The sequence below is a fragment of the Pelmatolapia mariae genome, linkage group LG6, assembly GCF_036321145.2.
Source record: "Pelmatolapia mariae isolate MD_Pm_ZW linkage group LG6, Pm_UMD_F_2, whole genome shotgun sequence".
NCBI classification, from domain to species: domain Eukaryota; kingdom Metazoa; phylum Chordata; class Actinopteri; order Cichliformes; family Cichlidae; genus Pelmatolapia; species Pelmatolapia mariae.
This window is the reverse complement of record NC_086232.1, coordinates 15,941,492-15,960,104: the sequence shown is the minus strand read 5'-3', so window position 1 is coordinate 15,960,104 and position 18,613 is coordinate 15,941,492. Positions and strand designations below refer to the sequence as shown.

The window sequence follows — 18,613 nt, the reverse complement described above, 5'->3', positions numbered from 1 at the left end:
GTATTAATGGTTCAGGCTGGTGCTGGTGTGAATGTGTGAGAGATTGGCACACTTTGGGCCCCTTGATACTAACTGAGCATCATTGAAACGCGTACATGAGCATTATTGCTAACTATGTCCATCCCTTTATGGTCACAGTGGACACAGTGTAGTTGAATGATGGCAAACACACTCTTAAAGAGCATCTGTTTGAATTACCATAAAATCTGACAGACATTCATGTTACTTATATGATGAATCGATATCACTGCTGTGCTCTTATCAGTGGTTTAAGATCATCTATCAGAATAAATACACTGTACTCAGCACAGGTCCATACTGCTCCTGTCATGTAAACTGAATGTAAAGTTACAATCAGCCACAGTAAGTATGTAATACCTGTGTGTGTTAACTTGTGATCCTCTGTTTACACAGCTGATCTTTTCTTGACATGTTTCCTCACTAAAGTCTTCACCAGCTCACACATCAGTTTAAAAGCTGCAGGAAATTACTATTTTGAAACACAGCTACAATTTTTGTCATTTTAGCTGTTTATGAAAATCCTCCATTTATAATTAAATGATAAAAATGAGCTCCAAGTCTAAACTGACTTTTAGTTTGAAAGACTGAAAGAGAAGCACCGCCCCCACTGTCAAAGAGTGACATTTTTATACATCGTCTCCCATTTTTAGGACTCAGAAGTATTTCAACAAATTAATTTAATCACGAATGAAATGATCATTTTTAATGCTTAGTAGAGAAACATTTGCAGGCAGTGACTATCTAAAGTCTAAAACCCATGGACACAGTTAAACAATGGGTTTAATCCTTTAGGATTTTTTGGCTGGGCCTTTACTGCAGCTTCACTTATGTACACAGTGTACACTTGTTAGGTACACTCTGGCAGTCTTTGGTCCCTTCAGTACCAATAAAAGTCCACAGGAGTATTGTTGGTGACCATGTTCATCCCTTTATGACCACTGTGTACAGATGTTCTGATGGCTGCTTCCAGCAGGATAACACATCATGTCACACAAGCTCAGATCTTTTCAAACAGGGATCTTGGGGGAAGGGATAGCTCAGTAGGTAGAGCTCTGTAGGTAGAGTGTTCCCCCCATGTCGGAAGGTCGTGGATTCAAATTCACCAAACGACTACCCTGAGGTACCACTGAGCAAAGTACCGTCTCTACACACTGCTCCCTGGGCAGGGGATTGGTAGCTACCCACTGCTTCACTGAGTGAATGGGTTAAATGCAGAGGACTAAGCAATTAATAAAGTACACATTATTATCTTAAACAAGTTCACTGTACTCAAATCACACATCCACAGTCACCAGATCTCAGTCCAATAGAGCACCTTTGGGATCTGGTGCAACAGGAGATTTACATCATGGATATCCAGCTGACAAATTTGCAGCATCTGATTGATGCTGTGCCATGAAGAATAAAGCAGAACCAACCCAACATTAATGGGGTGTGCCTAATCAAATGGCCTCTGTTTTTCTCCAGAACAGAAGGCTCAAATGCATAACCTTCTTCCTGTGAGCCAACAGTGCTAACCACTGCACCACCCTGCAGAAATTCTAGAAATGATGTCTATGGACTTTTAAACTAGTGCGTACTTTTTAAACTGAATGTTCCACTTAAAAGGTGCGTATAACCCTCATTTGTGAAGTTGTGTGTAGCGCAAGATGACTAAAAAACAAACAAAAAAAAGAGGTGGCGCATCATTGTTGAAAGCCCGCTCACCACAACAAGGGTGGGTCATGGGGTGGGTATCTTAGGCCCGTGAGTGGGAACGTGGGACAAGGCATACTTGGCAAACAAGACAAACTCAGATGGGACAAAGCACAGATAGAAAATAATGCCAACACAATATATCCATTTTTTATTTTTTTTATTTTGTACTATTTTTAAGAATAGACAACAGCAATAAAACAAAAGGTACAACTTAAAATTCGATTACATCATTAACATTGTATATAAACACTGTTATTGAAATGAATCTCCAGTCATACAATTTATTAACTGTATAGACATTAAGCCATGTTTTAATAGATTATTTAGAAGCCTTCTAATTAAATTACTCAGTTTGCATTGTCAAAGAAAACATGATAAATCAAGATAATGAGATAGAAACTACATGAACTGATGTTGCTGGTAGTATGTGAATGCCAGAGCAGGGTATTCTTTAAAGATGCTAAGTAAACTAAGTTACTAAGTCATTGGTGGGAAGAGTGCTGCAGCCCACTTTAAAAAAACAAACAGAAAATCCCACAATCTTAAACCTTTAGTCTAATCAAAATAACAGAGGTGATATGATTTTATCCAAAAACATATACAACACAGGCTGTTGGATATAAAAAGCTAATGCTGCAAAGTGTGACTCATGTGCCCTCTTGGGACACAAACTTCAATATAAAAGCAGTAAATTTAGTTCAGTGTAATGAGTAATATCAAAAACTAACCACCTAGTATCCATCCATCATCTTCTTCCACTAATCCGGGGACAGCTCCTAGGGACAGCAGCCTAAGCAGAGAAGTCCTCCCTCTCCCTAGCCAAGAGATATAATCTCTCTTGGGTCACCCCACGGCCCCAGTGGGACATGCCTAGAACACCTAACCCAGGAGCCGCCCAAAGACATCTTTATCAGATGTCCGAACCACCTGAAGTAGCTCCTTTCGATGTGGAGGAGTAGCAGCTCTACTCTGAGCCCCTGCCTAAGGGAGAGGCCAGCCACCCTTTGGACAAAGCTCATTTCTGCCACTTGTATCTGTGATCTTCTTTTAGTCACTACCCAAATCTTGTGACCATAGGTGAGGGTAGGGACGTAGATCAACCCGGAAATCAAGAGCTTCACTTTTTCACTCAGATTTTTCTTTACCATGATGGACTGGTACGGCATCCGCATCACTCAACCTGCAGCCTGCATTAGCTTAGGAAACAGTCTTAACTTTGCGAAATGGAAAAAACTGCAACTATCCATCAGGGCCCTGGTGATGGTCAGTACAATTTACTGAACAAGTTTCAAACAATCACAATTTTGGAGTTGGCGCCTTCTCTTACTGCGAGTGGGCCTACTCAGCTGTCAATCATAGCATTGCTACCCAATTAAAAACATGACTTTTTCAACCCAAATCAGCTATAAGAACTATGAATAACGACAGAAAGCATTCTTAGGCAAATTTATCTGAGGAGCACTTCCTTTATTTTGACTCTAGTCCCATCCACTAACATGGCAGTACTTATGAAACTATACTGCAGCCAGACAGCAGGTAGCCACAGAGACGCTTTGGCTTCATTTTTCTGGAGCTGTCAGGTCATCCATGTTTTCTACAGTCATTAGAAGCACATAAAGCAACTGAGATTTCAAACACCAAGAAACAAACAAAAACACAACTTGGGGATTTTAATGAGGTCAAAACATTTTAATAAAAAAAAATTCATTTGTAAGAAGTCTTGTCCTCCAATTTGTTCAACTTCCATCACATTTCACTTTCGCAACAGCACACAAACATTCGCTCACTGACAATGTGCTAGCTACTAAACCTTTGGAACAGAAACATGCTGACTGATCTGTCAGTATTATAAACATCTTATACAATCCAGTGTAACATGAATGCATAAAAGTCTGCTTCAACTTCAAGGACCACATTAGTAATTTCTCATTTTAGCCCATTAATCACAAATTTCCAGAGTTTCATAATTTACCAGGTAGCAATCAGATTTTATGTCACGTTCAATAAGAAAAATCAACCGGCATAACATTAACCTTACTTGGTTTGCCTGTTCAGAAATTTTTCCTTGAATTTCTTACAAATTATTCATCACAAAAAAAGGAGAAAAAAAGAAGAAAAAAAAAAACATACCAATTGAACCAACAATTGCCAAAAAAGAAAAAAAAAAAAATGATAATAGCGTATACGATTTCATGGTTAATGAGCTAAAATGTGCTGGCAGCGTTCTTCAGAAAGACAGCCCTCAAAGCAGTGAAGAGTTTCACATTTAAGTCCTGAACAGCACACAGGGATGTGAGCAAAACAAACTGAGGAGAATTTATTACATAAAGCAAGAGTTAATCTATATTTACAAATGAATCAGAGGCAGAGAACCTGCAGTTCCTCCTCTGCCAAAAAGAAATCACATCCCTGAGCACAGTTTGTGTTATTCATAGCATAGCAGTTCTCGTCAGAGTCCTGCAGCTCTAGTTTGACCACAACAGCACAGCGTCGCTGCCCAGTTGTTCCCCGGCCCAGAGTCTGCAAAGACGTTCACATTGAATATTGAAGAGACCTCAGCAGCAGTCTTTCTGCATTACAGGAACAAGGGTACCATGGAGAGCTGCAGAGACAGGAAGCATCAGAACAGCTGACATTTATCAGTTTCCTTGTAGCAGGATGCCAGCGTTAGCTGTTATTTTTACGTCCTAATCTCCTTGCAGCTTTGAGTTACGCCTCCGTTAATGCAGAGCCTTTCTCTCTGCCCTCTTCATCCTCCTCCCCATCTTTGTCTTTATTCTTTTTGCGTTTCTTTTTCTTGTGCTTGTGCTTCTTGTGTTCTGCCTCTTTGTCCTGGCTGCTGCGTTTCTTGTGCTTTTTGTGCCTTTTAACTTTCTTGTGTTTCTTCTTCTTCTTGTCCGTCGTGGTGGTGGCTGAGCCGCTGTGGTTACTTGGGGTGGGGCTGTGGGAGCGCTGGCTGAGGGACAGACTGGCGCTGCCGCTTCGCCCTCTCTCAGGCTCAGAACCTTCGCCTTCGCTGTAGTCGGGCACGAAAGCTGCCTCGTCCGTCTCGCGGCCGAGGTCGGAACACAAACGCTGTCTCCTGGGCTCGGGGGCCCGACTTTCCTCTCGCCCTCCTCCACCTCTGACTTCTGCTGCTCTCTCCTCCTTCCCTGGAGCTACTCGCCCTTCCTCTCTTCCTCCACCTCGCCGCTCCTCTTCTCTTGCAGCAGCTCTTCCTTCTTCTCTCACTCCTCTCCCCTCTTCCCTCACGATTTTTATTTTGGTTGATTTTTCCAAGTTTGTCTGGCCCGTCCTACCACCCTTACCCTCTTCCCTTGTGGCTCTTCCCTTCTTCTCCTCCTTCACTGCTCCTTTCCTCTCTTCTCTTGTAGCATCCCGGGTTTCAGTCCTAATAGGCTTAGGTGCTTCCTGCTGCAGCTCTCTACCTCGAGGCCTCTGCAGCACCGGGGAGGGCTCCTTGGTTACACTAAGCTCATTTTCCTGGCCTTCTTCGTCATCTTCCCTCTCCCACTTGGAGCGGGGAGGAGGCTGAATGAGCGGTTCCTCCCTGGCCGGGCTGAGTACCGGGCTCAAGCTCGGGCTGCGTGCACGGGTTTTTACGGGGCTCGGTGGAGGCTGTTCTGCAGGTTTCGAAGGCAAACTCTTCTGGTCTTTCTCCGAGTCCTGCTTTGTTTCATGAGACGACCTTTTGTGAGGAAAAACAAGTTTTTAGAAAAGCTTAAACATTTCAATACGAGCAGATACGACACCACAGTTTAGACAATAGTACCATATTCTTTGGGAAACACTTTTCTATCAAACTTGAGCTGCAACAACAGTTTATAGTTGCTTCACCTTAACAAATTTATTTTTATGTCCACAAAATTTAAAAAAAAAAATTTGAATAACTATCAATAATTAGACCCAAATCCTAAGATACTTTGTGTCTAATGTATTTTTACAAAGAACAAAAACAAAAATTACACAACTACACAAGTCATTTAATTCAATGTTAGTTTCATTGTGCCACTGAACTCATTATTTTGCTTTGGCAACACTAAAAATAATGAGTTTTCCTACCCATCCCAAATAAACAGCTTTAGACTGATTACGTTTTTCAAACTCCTCTTCTATTGCTAATGAAGCGCTGACAGAAACAGATAGAAACGATTTAAATTCTCGTGCCATCCTAATGGAAACACAACTTAAAGCAAGATCCAAATATCAGATGCATAAAATGAAGAGTGGAACATGAAGTAAATAAACTACATAACATTTTGAAGTGAAAATTAAAGGCTGTATAAGGAGAAAAAAAAAGAAAAGGCACTCACTTAGTGGAGCTTGTAACGTGGCCTGTCAGAGCCTTTCGGCTGATCCTGGGTTTGCTCTTCACAGCAGCCTCCTGACCGTCTTTGACCGCTTCCACGGAGGTGGGAGGAAAGAGGAAAGGTTCAATGAATGTGTAATTAGATAGCAAGACACAAAATCAAAGTTATCATTTCCTGCCATACACTCGACTCGTGCTTCAAATTACCTTCTCTGCGAGCAGCAGCTGGTTTCTCTCCAGAGGGAACGCTCCTCTCTGTTCTGTCCTTGGACGCACTCCTGGGTAATTTGAGAATATAATTACAACTATTAACAACTGTGTTTACAGACAGAACAACTGTATCATCCCATCTTTCAGTCATGGATAAGGAAAAGCAGAAAAGCAAATGTAGTGACCTGTCAGGTTTAGAGGCTCTTTCTGAGCCCTCGCCCTTCTCCTTAGAGGATGCTCTTGGTTTCTCCTGATGATCTGCCTGTCTCCTCGTGATGGCAGACTTCTCTCCGATCGTCATTTTATCCAGACTGACAGATCTGCCTCCCCCGCTCGCGCCTCCTGAGTTTTTTCGTTCTGCCTTCGACGCCCTCTCACCCTCCGTGTCTCTCTCCGATGCAACCGCCACCTTTTGCGAGCCTGACCCCGAGACTCTGTCCTTGTCTCTGTCAGACCCCTGACCTCTGTCTCTGTCTAAACCAGACCTCTCTCGCTCTCTGTCTGAACAAGACCTCTCTCGTTCTCTGTCTGAACCAGACCTCTCTCGCTCTCTGTCCACTCCAGAGCTTCTGTCCTGCTCTCTGTCTGAGATGTGCTGCCCCTCTCCGCCACTGCCAGGTCTCTCTCTGGAGACTCCCCTCTCCGCAGATGCAGAGCGCTCTTTTCTTCTAGCTACTTCTGCTGCACTACTGTGCCGGTCTGCTTCAGAAATGCTTGTGCCAGCTGATCGCTCTGAGATGGAGGCGTTCTTTTCGTGACCAGACGAAGTTTCTTCCGAGGCTGCTGCCTCAGTGCTGCCTCTTCTCCCCATATCTCTGTTCAACTTGATTATTCTTACTGGCTTAACCTGCAGATGCAAAAACAAAATGTTCAAACAGAGTTAAATTAGGGGAAATCAGTAGGAAAAATACGTTTAACAAAAGTTTCTGAGGACCTACCTGAAGGTCCATTAGAGGTCTGATGGCTGCTCGATCCGTTTCACCCCGGCCAAGCTCACGGCTCCCTGGATGCGGAAGGATACCAGGCCTGTCAGAGGAAGGTGGGAGTCTGTGGAGTGGGGGCTGATGAGGCAAATGCGAGTGGGACATGACATCCCCTCCACCTCCTAGGCCATCTATTCTCCTCAGCTTTCCGGGAGGAGGTCCAAGTAAAGAGCGACCCTCCTCTCCCATCCTCCTCCGGTTGTCCACTGGGGATGAAGGTCGGGGGAGGAGTGGGAGACCGTGTTGATGGGGGTGAGGAAGGAGACCACCGCCCTGTGGAAGATTTTTTCTTCCCCGCATGTCATGGCTGGATCGGGGGCCGTCATGAAGCGGGGGATGAGGCAGAGGTTGGTTATGGGAGGACAGTGGAGGGGTCTTCACAAGTGAAGGCCTCAAAACGGAGCTCTTACCCTTTTCTTTTTTAGAGGTAGTCAAGTTGTGGGTGTCTTCTGGTTTGGCTTTAACACTCTTTAAAGGTTTAACAGCTGAGGAGGAAGAGGAAGATGATGAGGGGTCTTTCTTTTTTGCCAAAACTCCTTCTCCGGTCTTTTTCTTCATTTTGTCCGGCTTTACCTTGACCGCCTCCGTCTTTGCTTTAGGCTTTACTTTCTGAACTTTGTCCTTCTTCGTTTTTTCAGACGGAGTTTTTGATGCAGACTTGGTTGAAGATTTAACAGATGAAGCAGTGCTCTTAGAGGGCGGGGCTTTAGATGATGCAGTGTTAACTGCAGGCCTTGAAGAGATGGGAGGTGTTTTTGTGTGTGACGGTACATCGTCCATGGGTTCGTCTCTGACTGGAGTGGCATCGCCTCTGTCCACCGGCTGTTGCGACGCCTCTGGTTCTTCTCCAGCTTTCTTCTTTTTTATCTTCTTTGTTTTCAGGACTTTAGTGCTGGACTTGGTCCCTGACGAGGAAGAGGATGGGGGATGGTGAGGTGGACCAGCTCTCTCCTCTCTCCCTCTTCTCCCTCTCCCCTGGGGAGAGTAATCTCTGGATAAAGGGGACAATCTGTCCCTCTCTCTGTCTCTGCTGCCATGACCTCTGTGATGCAGTGAAGGGTGTTGGCTATCGTATTCTTTGTAGTATTTGTTGTACCAGTCTACATACTCCTTTTCCCACTGGCGCCTTTCCCTTTCAAAGCGCTCGGGGCCTGCGGGACTCGGACCCTTCAGTTCATATGGTGGTAGCTCGCGTGGAGGTAGCTTTCGTCCGCCAGGGCTGCGGCTCCGGTATGCCCCAGGAGAGCGAGATCGTGACCTAGACCTGTAAGGCCCTTCTGGCCCCTCCCAGCCTCCTCCCCGGTAGGAGGGAGGAGATCGTGGTGAGCCAGAGCGACGGTACCCATAAGACCTCGAACGAGATCGGGACCTTGACCGTGAGCGTCCATAACTTCGTCCGTTACGTCTGGAATAAGGCGAGCGAGGATAGGACCGGCCATGGGATCGTGAACGAGAGCGGGATCGGCTCGGTGAATAAGAGTAAGACCTGGATCTCGATCTGGATCTAGATCTCGATCTGGACCGAGAGCGCGAGTAAGGAGAGCGGCTAAATGGAGATCGACTGTATGACCTGGACCTGGAAGAAGAAAGAGTCGGGCAGGAAAAAGGAGGAATGAACAGAGTGAATGAAGGGTTGAAAGAAGGATTACGCAAAAATGCAACAAATGCCTTTAAAAGCTTTGTGCATACACAAGTTTTGTTATGTAATAAATACCTGGAGTAAGATCGCTTTCTTCTCTTTGGTGCATTTCGATATTTCATAAGCTCTTTGTGGAAGTCTTTAGTGAACTCATCCAACTTGGAGGTAACCCTATGTAAACAAAATTAAACACTCAGAAACATTTCAAGTCGTCTCTAGTGGTGAAACTCCAAAATAAAATAACTGTTCAGAACTGCAATCCTGAGTTATGTCATGGTTTTAACATGTGCCACCACAGTCTGTCGTTAGACCCCTAAAACAAAAAGAACCCACTCACTTGTCCTGTCTGTGATGCCTTGGCCTGTAGAAGTCTTCCTTACAGAGAGGTGGCTGTGGGAGGGTGGGTGGAAGAGGGACTAGAGGGGGCTGGGTACCAGGGGGAACCCAGGGGGGGTTGAGAACTGTTGGTCCAGGGGGATAAACAGGCTGGGGCTGGTAACTCATAGCAGGAGGAGGAATAAGGCCAGGACCAGCGCTGTATGGAGGAGGGTAGGCCTGAGGTGGAGGTGGATACAGGGCTGGAGATGGGTACACCTGAGGACTAGGTACAGGAGGTGGAGCTGTCTGCAGGCGACTGGAGGGGTGCTCTCCTCTACTTCGGTACCTGTAAAGATGTACGCAAAAGACTTTACAGAACTGATGTTACATCACAAACACTTCACAGTTCATAGTGCATAAGCAAGCTTTACCAGTGTCTGCCACCTCCGCCTGCTGCTGCTGGTGCTGCTACTGCTCCTACTCTGTGAGAGTGGTTTGTCCGTGAATGGTGACCTAAAAGAGCAGAGAGCAGGCAGGCTGTTAGTTGCCAAATGTCTTCCCTTTAAGCTCATCAGATCTGCTTAAATGAATAAACTGATCTTCTGACCTGACTGATGAGATGGTCTTGTAGGTGGCAGTTGGCCAATCACTGGTAAACTGTAGCTCTGTGGGAGAAATTAGGGTTTACAAAAAAAAAAAAAAAAGAGAGAGAGAAAGAAAAGGTTAACATCATGAAAAACCTGTTTTGGTGCTCTAATTAACATAACCTCGCAAACAAGTCACTATTCAGGAAGGACCCACCTGTGAGCCACTTTCTGAGGGTCCTGATGAATCAGTTGTCCCTTTAGGTTCTGGACGCGTCTCCCTGAAACACAAATGGAGGCATTAGTGTCTGGCAAGAAAGGCTTCTTTGAACTGAATTTTTCATGGAATATCTCAGTGTAAACTTACCCTGGTGGGGGTGGTTCACCCTGGTTGGTGGAGTTGGTCGAGTGCATAGGAGAACGGCGATCAACAGCTGGTGCAGGGACTGGCGAAGCTTCTTTTTCCTCGACAATAGAAGCAGCAGCAGGGGAAGGAGAAGCAGGGGGTGGAGTAGACGCAGCAGGTGGTGCAGGAGAAGGAACAGAAGGAGCAGGTGCAGTAGGTGGGGCCTGTGTTTGAGGGGCCGTGGTGGTTGGTACACTTGTAGGAGGTGGTTGAGTGACATTGGCCAGCAGCGGGTCCTGCTGTCTCGAGTGCAGAGGCCTGACCAGCTGTGGCCGCGGTGGAGGTGGAGCTGTGTGTTGGGCCTGCTTGCGCCCGTGTTTGGTGTATCCTGTCTCATTCTTAAAGTTGTTTACAGCCTACATAAGAAGGCAAACACATAATCCAACACTTACAAAAACAGTCGAATTAAGCTAATACCACATCAGACTGCAAAGGTTTGAAAGCACTACCTGTCGAAGAAACTTGTTGGCAATGAGATTATCAGGTGACACATCTGACTGTTTGCACGTGAAGCAGATGTGCTCCTCTGAGTCCAACAGGGCAGTCCTAATACCTGAAAACAGATGGATCTTACTTAGACAAAAGCTCACACACACACAAAAAAAAAATCACTTAAAATCTTTTTTTATCGTCTACATTTTGAGAACTCACAGTCATCGCAGTAGCTGTTTCCACAGCAAGGTATGACTACGGCATCTGTCATCAGGTCATTGCAGATCGGACACAGGAGCTCGTCAGGGATTGGATCGTTGTCATCCTCAGATGACGATTGTTCATGTGGAACAAATGGAGGGCGCTCCTTCTTTCCCTGTGCGTATGCTTCCCTGTTAACAAAACAAATGCACCAGCAATATGGATAATTACCAACTAAGACATAACTTAATGTGCTATAAAGTGTATATGAAACGGCATGTGTAGGTGTACGTCAGTGATTGGCACGTACGCATCTATAGCAGGTATGGCGTATTCTCCTGTGCTGGTTAACATGGCTCCCTTGGCACCTGGCTCTGCTTTCACCATGAAGCTCTGTGGTATTCCCTTACTAATTCGTACTGGCTTGGGACCCTCCACGCTTTTATCCTGAACCTCAAAATGTAAAAAGGCAAAAAAAGAAAACCCAAAACAACAACAAAAATTAACATCAACCAAAACATGACGGTTACTTTTTTAGAAGTTACACAACAATGTTGTAAAATATAGCAACACAGACAAAGATCAAACAATACTGTTAATTACCATTAGCATGGGGCACTGCCGAATGTAGTGACCGGCCTTTCCACAACGAAAGCAGGTGTAGTGAGCAGGTGGAGGTCCGACTGCCTTCTTGGAGTAACTGGAGGCACAGGTTACAGAGTTACAGCTAGACAATAAATTGAAATACACATTACATGCTTCATTTTGACTTTAATCAGATGCTCGAGTGTGGCGATTGTATACTAACTGTATTGGATCATATTCATGATTCGACTGAGTCATCATGGCTTTAATCTTGTCCTCCTCGGATGCATTTGCGTCAACCAGGTTAGCAGTCTAAAACGTTGATTTAGAAGAGAAATAAGAATCAGAACAATGTCAACCCCTCAAGAAAAAACAAAAACAACCCATCTTTTTAGCTTTTCTGGCGTTACAGCAAGCATAGACAGAAACAGTACCTTTGCAAGTTGGGCGAACGACAACGAAGGAGAAGAGTCCGTCTGCAGGAGAATCAGAGCACATATATTAAAAGGTATTAACATAATAGATTTTAGACACACTGGAAGACAAGAGCCCCGACAGTTCCCCACCACATCTGTGACCAATCCCTGAGAGCCTCCGTTTGTTTCTTCAAACAAAATTAGCACCTCTGTGTAGCGTTCAAAGTGCCTGACATAATGGAAGGTAATGAAAGAGTAGCAATTAACAAAAGAAATAAAAGAATCAACACGTGGATTACAAGTGGTGCATGCCGTTTTAACTCCGACTCCTCTAAGTATTCAGCAAATCTAGAAGAAAAAAAAAAAAACTAATACTCTGAAAGCCTCTTCTAAGCTTGTGTCTTTTCAGAGCTTTTTACATGGATGAGATCTTTGGGGGGGAATAGGGTAAAATACAAATACCCAAAAAACACACAGCGATGTGATGCAAACTCCATACTGAATGTATTATCTACTGCTTTCGCAAAGCTACAAAAGTATTACAGCATCAACAAAAAATGAGATTGTGCGTTTTAGTCGCATGTTTAAGAACTCATGACGAGTTAGAAAATTATAAAAACATCTACTTTTGCTGTTCTTTAGCATATGCAAGTCTTCCGAGCCTTTAACTATGGTAATGTCCACGAGCTTCTGCTTAAACACATCACGCCTCCTTAAGTATTTGGGGCTTATCAGCAAATACTACCAACACATCCCTCTAAATCCTATATCCAAAGCTTCTTCTGCAGTGGGTAGCAGAGGGCAATTTTCTCAAAGGAATACTTGACATTTAAGTATGCAGTTTCCCCTCACTAGGGCACAGCGATTTAAGTTTTTGCACCAGCTTGTCAAACGAAGTTGTCACAAATGTTTAAAACTCATCAAAAAGTTCAAGAATGCTTTCTGTAAACTAATGAGCTAGCAAGGAGCAGAGCCAACCTATTAAAAAAAAATGCAGACACAGGAAGCTGTCAAGTATGTAGAGCTGATAAGACACAAGTGTAGAGATCTTTCTTTTTAGGGGGAGGGTGAAATAAAAAGTGCCTGGTGGAAGGAAAATGAAGGAACCGCTGTTGTCACTTATTCTCTTAACCTGTTCCCTTTAACAGCCCTACAACACCACCAACGTCACGACAGAAAGCGGAGGAGGGATGGTTCTGTCAAGAGTGGACAAAGGGTCACATTTTACACCCACATAAAAAATTTGATCTCTCTCTTCTTCTTTTTTTAAGTAATAAAGGCTAAATGTTAGTAAACAAAAAAAGCCAGCAGGGTGGGATATCCATCATGATAAGCAGGCTCAGAGGAAACACTGGGTATTGCAGAAAGCTGTGGAGGGAACACACAGGGATCTGGTGCAAGCGGTTCTGACACTGAACCACTCAACAACTTTATTGACAGGGTCTGCAGCTTACAGCTTACAGGACACACTACACCAGCATACTTTGCACTGCAGCAACCATGGAAGGATATTTACTGATACCGTGTCTTAGCACTTTGTGGTCTAGCTTCGTAATGATCCCCCCCCAAAAAACCACAGTTTTGTAAAAAACAAACAAAAACAAAAAAACAAAAACACACTTTGAACTGGTTTCCTTGCACAAGAGGCACTGAGGAATCTGGCTAGATTCAGTGTATCTCAGCACAGCAATGTAAATGCGAGCCTTCAAAGTTTAAGGGTTATGTGCAGTCCATATTCAGTGCAGAACAGAACATCTTCATGATGAAATTGTACAAGACAAAATAAATGACAGAAGTTTTGACTTAACAAAATATCTGAGAATGTATGTTTAGCAGGTTAAGCTCATAAAATAAATAAGAGTCAGTGGCAAATCTATTCCACTCATTATGTAAGATAAGTTAATATAAATTAATCACACTTTCCTTCTTTGGGTTTATAAACCACAGAAAATATTTTCACAGAAAATAAATGACAAAGTATTATGAATACAAAAATACCATACTTCCTTTTACAAACCCCTTCAAAACATTTGCCTGGCATAAATCAGGCTACATAACCATTTCATTATGAAATACAGTCATTAACAGTTTAAATTGCTTGCCATGTTAATTATCAACAGTTTCAGTTCAGAGCATTACAAAAACATGGTGGCTAGTCTGTTGTTTCTCTTAGCGGCCTCATCTCATTCACACAGTGTACTTTTAATTTGTTCATTTCAAAATAAAAAAGGCAGACAACCCGGGTTTTTAGAGAGAAACAACAAACTAATTTAACCTTAGTGACTCCAGGAAACCCTCCTCAAAAAAAGACATCAAATAACACATAGAGGTCGAGAGCTCAACACAAATGTAGCCAACACACAGTGAACAGAAGATACAACTCGATCATTGTTGACAGGATGTTCTTGAGAAAGGTGACTAAAGCCAGAAAGAAGGGGGCGAGAGAGAGACAGAGGGGTGAGGAAGGAGAGTGTGTTGTTTTTGGGTTTTGTTTTACATACGGGTCTAGGAGGTCCCACCACAGCTGTGTCAGAACGATCTCTGCGGAAAACGGAAAAAAAGTAGTAAGCTACTGACACAAAAGGAACAAACATAACCTAGAGACTTCTCTATCATTTAAAATCCGCTGGTGACTATACTGTAATCATGACTCAGGCTGCAACGTTAGATTTTATGTAATACATACACAATGAACGTCCTGCCAGCAGGTTTTACTCCACCAATCGGGGTGCGGCGGACGATCACAGACGAGTGTTTTGGGATGTGGGCTTCATCGTCTGTGTATTCTGTGAAACATCACACAGAACAGAAATCCAATGAGTACACAAAATATTTATGAAATACAGAAAATTCCCAGTATTTACAGCTTATACGATCCCAGGGCTTCAACTAAGGCTGAATAGCTGTGATAGTTAGAAGCAGCACTAAATACAGACAAAGCCTTTTTAAAAATAGACATCTAAAAGCTCATTCTCAAATATTAGATTGGAGGTTCATTATATTAATTTAGGAGTGTACATGCTGTACATGAAACTGCTTGCGACAGATCAAGTAAATCCTAGAATATCAAATTGTTTTAAAGAAATTATTACAGGCATGTTGTAGATCCCAATGGATTTGTACATATTCTAGCCCTATTTGTGTTTTCCCAGCAAAAGCCCTATACGCAGAGATCATGCGCTGCCCCTTCCCAAAATATCTGATTATGCTTCTCTCCCATAATGTAAAGAGTCAGCTCATGGCGTACCTTCTCGAGTCTGCGCATTGGTGATCTGCAGGTCGCAGTCTGTGGCCTTGAGCCGTTCCCGGGCCATAATCTGCCTTTTAAGCTCGCTGAGAGTGATATGCAGCCCATCGAAAGTGACTGTATTATAGTCCAGTTTGGAAGAAAACTTATAGTGAACACACGACATTTTTTTGTTTGGATTTTTTTTTCTCTCTCTCTCTTTTTTTTTTTTTTTTTTTTTTAAACAAGTCTAAGCACTTATCAAGTTAAGAACAAAGAAAAAAAACACAGGCCTGATATAGCAAAATGAAAGCGTCAACACTGAACACAGGAGGCTAAATCTGGTGACTTTAATGGGTAAACCTTCTGTATATTCGCTGAAACACTGGACAAAGAAAGGACTAATATGGGGGAAAGGTTGAGCTCGCAGATGACGACACAGTCATTATTACTGGAAATGAAAAATAATCGAGTAGTGAGGCCAAAGCGCCATGGAGCGGCGCCGTGTGCCTCTTCAGTTCTTTAAAGTCCAAGAAAATACAATAAGGTGCCACCAAATCCAAGAGAGTCCATGCAGCACAGTGTGAATATGTTACATGGGTAAATGAGGTTAAGTCCGTCGTGAATTGTCCTTGCTGGAAAACCCGGTCCGCCGCACTGCAGCTAGCAGCGGGCCTGGGGCTTCCTCAGTCCTCGCGGTAGTGTTTTGCCTTTTCGGTACAGTTTGTAATTTATCGAAACAAAACACCACCGAGCTCCACAAAAAGTCCACAAAACTGCGTGAAATGATCCACGGCCAGTCCACAGGAGTCACACTACTGTTTAGACCCCTCCGAAAAGGTTAATCTTAAATCGAAATGTTCCGTGTAAATGTTAAGCTAATGTCAAGGCTAACATGCGACACCTCGAGATTAGCTAACGCAACTCAACACAACATGAAAGCAGGCCTAACAAAAGCTAACGGCTAACGCTGCTATCGCTGACAATGGTGTCACAGCTATACTTTGGGGCAAAAATCCACCGTCTGCCGTCAGGACGAAAAGGTTCCTCTTCACTCCACGGTTATGTCCCACCACAGAAAATGAAGTTTTGAATCCGGATGATTCTTCAGCGTAAATCCCTTAAATCCATGTCGCTGATCCCAGACGATCGTCTCCTCGCTGTTTCATCAAAATGGCGCTGGACGGAACCGGATGTCGCCAGTGTCTGCTTCTTCTTTGAGGCAGCGAAAAGTGGCAGCTGTGTCGTTGCATTTTACTGCCACCCTCAGCTTTTAGTGCTCGAAAAAGTTAACTGAGTGAAACCCCACAATATCTGTGCACTGATCATTTAATTTTCGTAATATTGCGCTATATCACAAGAGCCTGTCGCCTCAAGACACTTTATATTTTAAGATAAAGAAAGACACCAAAAATAATATATAAAACCCCAAAACAACAACAATCACACTACCCCCTATGAGCAAGCACTTGGCGACAGTGGAAAGGAAAAAGTCCATTTAACAGGAAGAAACCTCTGGCCGAATCAGCCACCTGAGTTAGGAGTGAGGGGAGGAAGACGGGACAATAAAGATGGCTGGATGCTGGGCAACTGGTATTTGTAGATGGATGGATTTTGTGTTTTAAATTGTAACTTTAACTGATTGTTAGTTGATGGCAATTATACATTAGTGCACTAAAGGTTTATTGATAATTAATATACATTGTGGTTATATTACATGTATTTCAATTAATTGTTAATGTCATTTAAAACAAAATAACCATTTCATATGTCTATAGAAACCTGTTTCAGTCACTAAAAGAAGTTACATCCTTACACTGTACAATTAATTTGTTAGAAATAATATTAAATAATGTAATATGGACTTGAAACTCACTTTCAGCACAAATGTGTGATCCTATTTACCATCCATCCTCTCGAGAATCAGTTGTTTTTGTCTTTATTGTATAAAACTGTAAAGTATTGTTTTGTACAATATATTCTATGCAGCAAGGAGATGTTTCAGAGATTTTTTTTTTAAATTTTGTACCTCTAATTTTAAGATACCTAGCTTGACATTTTGCAAAAATAACCTTTTAATTTAGATTTACCTTTGCCTAGGAATTTTTTTTAATTTATTCATTGTATTTGTTTTGTTTCTTCAGTGGTGGAAAAATATCAGATCCTGATGACTTTAAGCAGTACCTTTATTTTGCTGATTCATCCCATTTCCTGTAAAACACAGTAGAGATGTTTTTGTGCTTCAGGTCTTCATAAATAACCAATGACGTCCGGCTACAAATGCTAGTGTTAAAGAGGAAAGGCAAGTTGTGGCATTTTTGGGATGTTGTTGTAAAGTCTGAAAGAAACTGAAACATATTACACATACCTCACAGCAAGTCGTGGTCTTAATATAGTAGTGACTGGAAGTTCCCATTTCAATGAGAGAAAAGCAGCGACTTCACAAAGCTTGCTGCTCTATTTATAACCCATTCTTTAATTAAGAGCCTCGAGTGCACCTCCTCAGAGAAAAGCCATCATGGAATAGGTGGGGGTCAGATAGGAATTGGGCCTCGATGTGGGCCTCCATACAGACAATCAAAACTCTGAGGTAGCAGAAAAAAGAAAAAAAGTTGGCTCATTAGTTCTTTTGATATGCCAAACATTTTAGTGACTTTTAGTGCACTCCTTTGGTTTTACAGATTGTGATCAAACTTGTTGTTTCATTTAATTTAATCAGCAGACAAAACCAACCAATCCAGCTATAATGTTAATCCTACTCGGCTCTCACTTCCACAGTTATATATAAAAATTGGTCTGCTGAAATTTTCAATAGATTCTTGTCCATTCTGACTTTTTTACCATGTGCGAAAGTTTTCTGTAGAGTATTGCCCAAGAAATGTAAATCTTGATGTTAGCTGGCCTGATGTTATCAGTCTCTTTGGCTTCACCATTCTCCTTTCACACACAGCAGGCTCGTCTCTGCTGGTAATTTATTCATTAACTTAATTTTTTTTTGCTTAGTAACTAAATCATATTGAGGCTTTCTGATTAGAGGCTCCAGTCTGTTTGAGGCATTAGTTTGAATCCTTTGTCTGCAAATATTTTTTTTCCTTTTAGTAAAAATATTTGACATACTACTTAAATACTTCCATGTGGATCCTTGGGCAGTAGACTCTGTGCACTATAGTAGCGATAAATAGCTTGTGGAGCTGAAACAGTAGCCGAAGTAGTCAGTTGTGCTTTCAGGTAATTTCTTGTGTGAGCGTATTCATAACCTACCTTGAATTCTAGCCTGAATCCCGTTGCTGCCATGGTAACACCTGAGGTTTCTCAGCCTGTTTGGGCGTCTGCTGATGTGTGTCTGTTTGTGCTGCCCTCCCATCAGATGTAACGGAGCTAATTCATGCATGTTCAGGCACAATAAGGCCCTGATATTACTCAGCACAGGAGAGGTCACTTCTTTTTGATAAACTGGTTTTGTTTATCAGTATTGTTCAAACCTTTGCTTCTGTGCTGGGTTGTGTTTGAATATTCTCTTAGTTTCTCTTGCAAATAGAGATGCCAGAAACTGAGATGTTCTGTACAATTTTAAAGAAGCAACAA

The 18,613-nt window shown here is 42.8% G+C and overlaps 1 protein-coding gene across 2 annotated transcripts; it reads right to left on the bottom strand.

The window, feature by feature from the left end:
• Positions 1-2,046: 2,046 nt before the first annotated feature.
• On the bottom strand, positions 2,047-16,241 carry LOC134629050 (E3 ubiquitin-protein ligase RBBP6-like). 2 transcript variants are annotated; one of them, XM_063475955.1, is made up of 20 exons: positions 15,050-16,241; positions 14,489-14,588; positions 14,304-14,343; positions 11,821-11,862; positions 11,610-11,698; positions 11,405-11,501; positions 11,112-11,248; positions 10,820-10,992; positions 10,618-10,721; positions 10,130-10,524; positions 9,980-10,043; positions 9,786-9,843; positions 9,610-9,691; positions 9,198-9,524; positions 8,936-9,031; positions 7,177-8,797; positions 6,424-7,085; positions 6,236-6,306; positions 6,033-6,120; positions 2,047-5,407 (listed from the first exon to the last, which is right to left on the bottom strand). In XM_063475955.1, the coding sequence occupies exons 1-20, from the start codon at positions 15,213-15,215 to the stop codon at positions 4,429-4,431; spliced, it is 5,391 nt and encodes a 1,796-aa protein (XP_063332025.1). In that variant the 5' UTR covers positions 15,216-16,241; the 3' UTR covers positions 2,047-4,428. The 2 variants fall into 2 exon arrangements, with proteins under 2 accessions (XP_063332025.1, XP_063332024.1); XM_063475954.1 differs by having other exon boundaries at positions 2,048-5,407; positions 11,112-11,254.
• Positions 16,242-18,613: the final 2,372 nt, after the last annotated feature.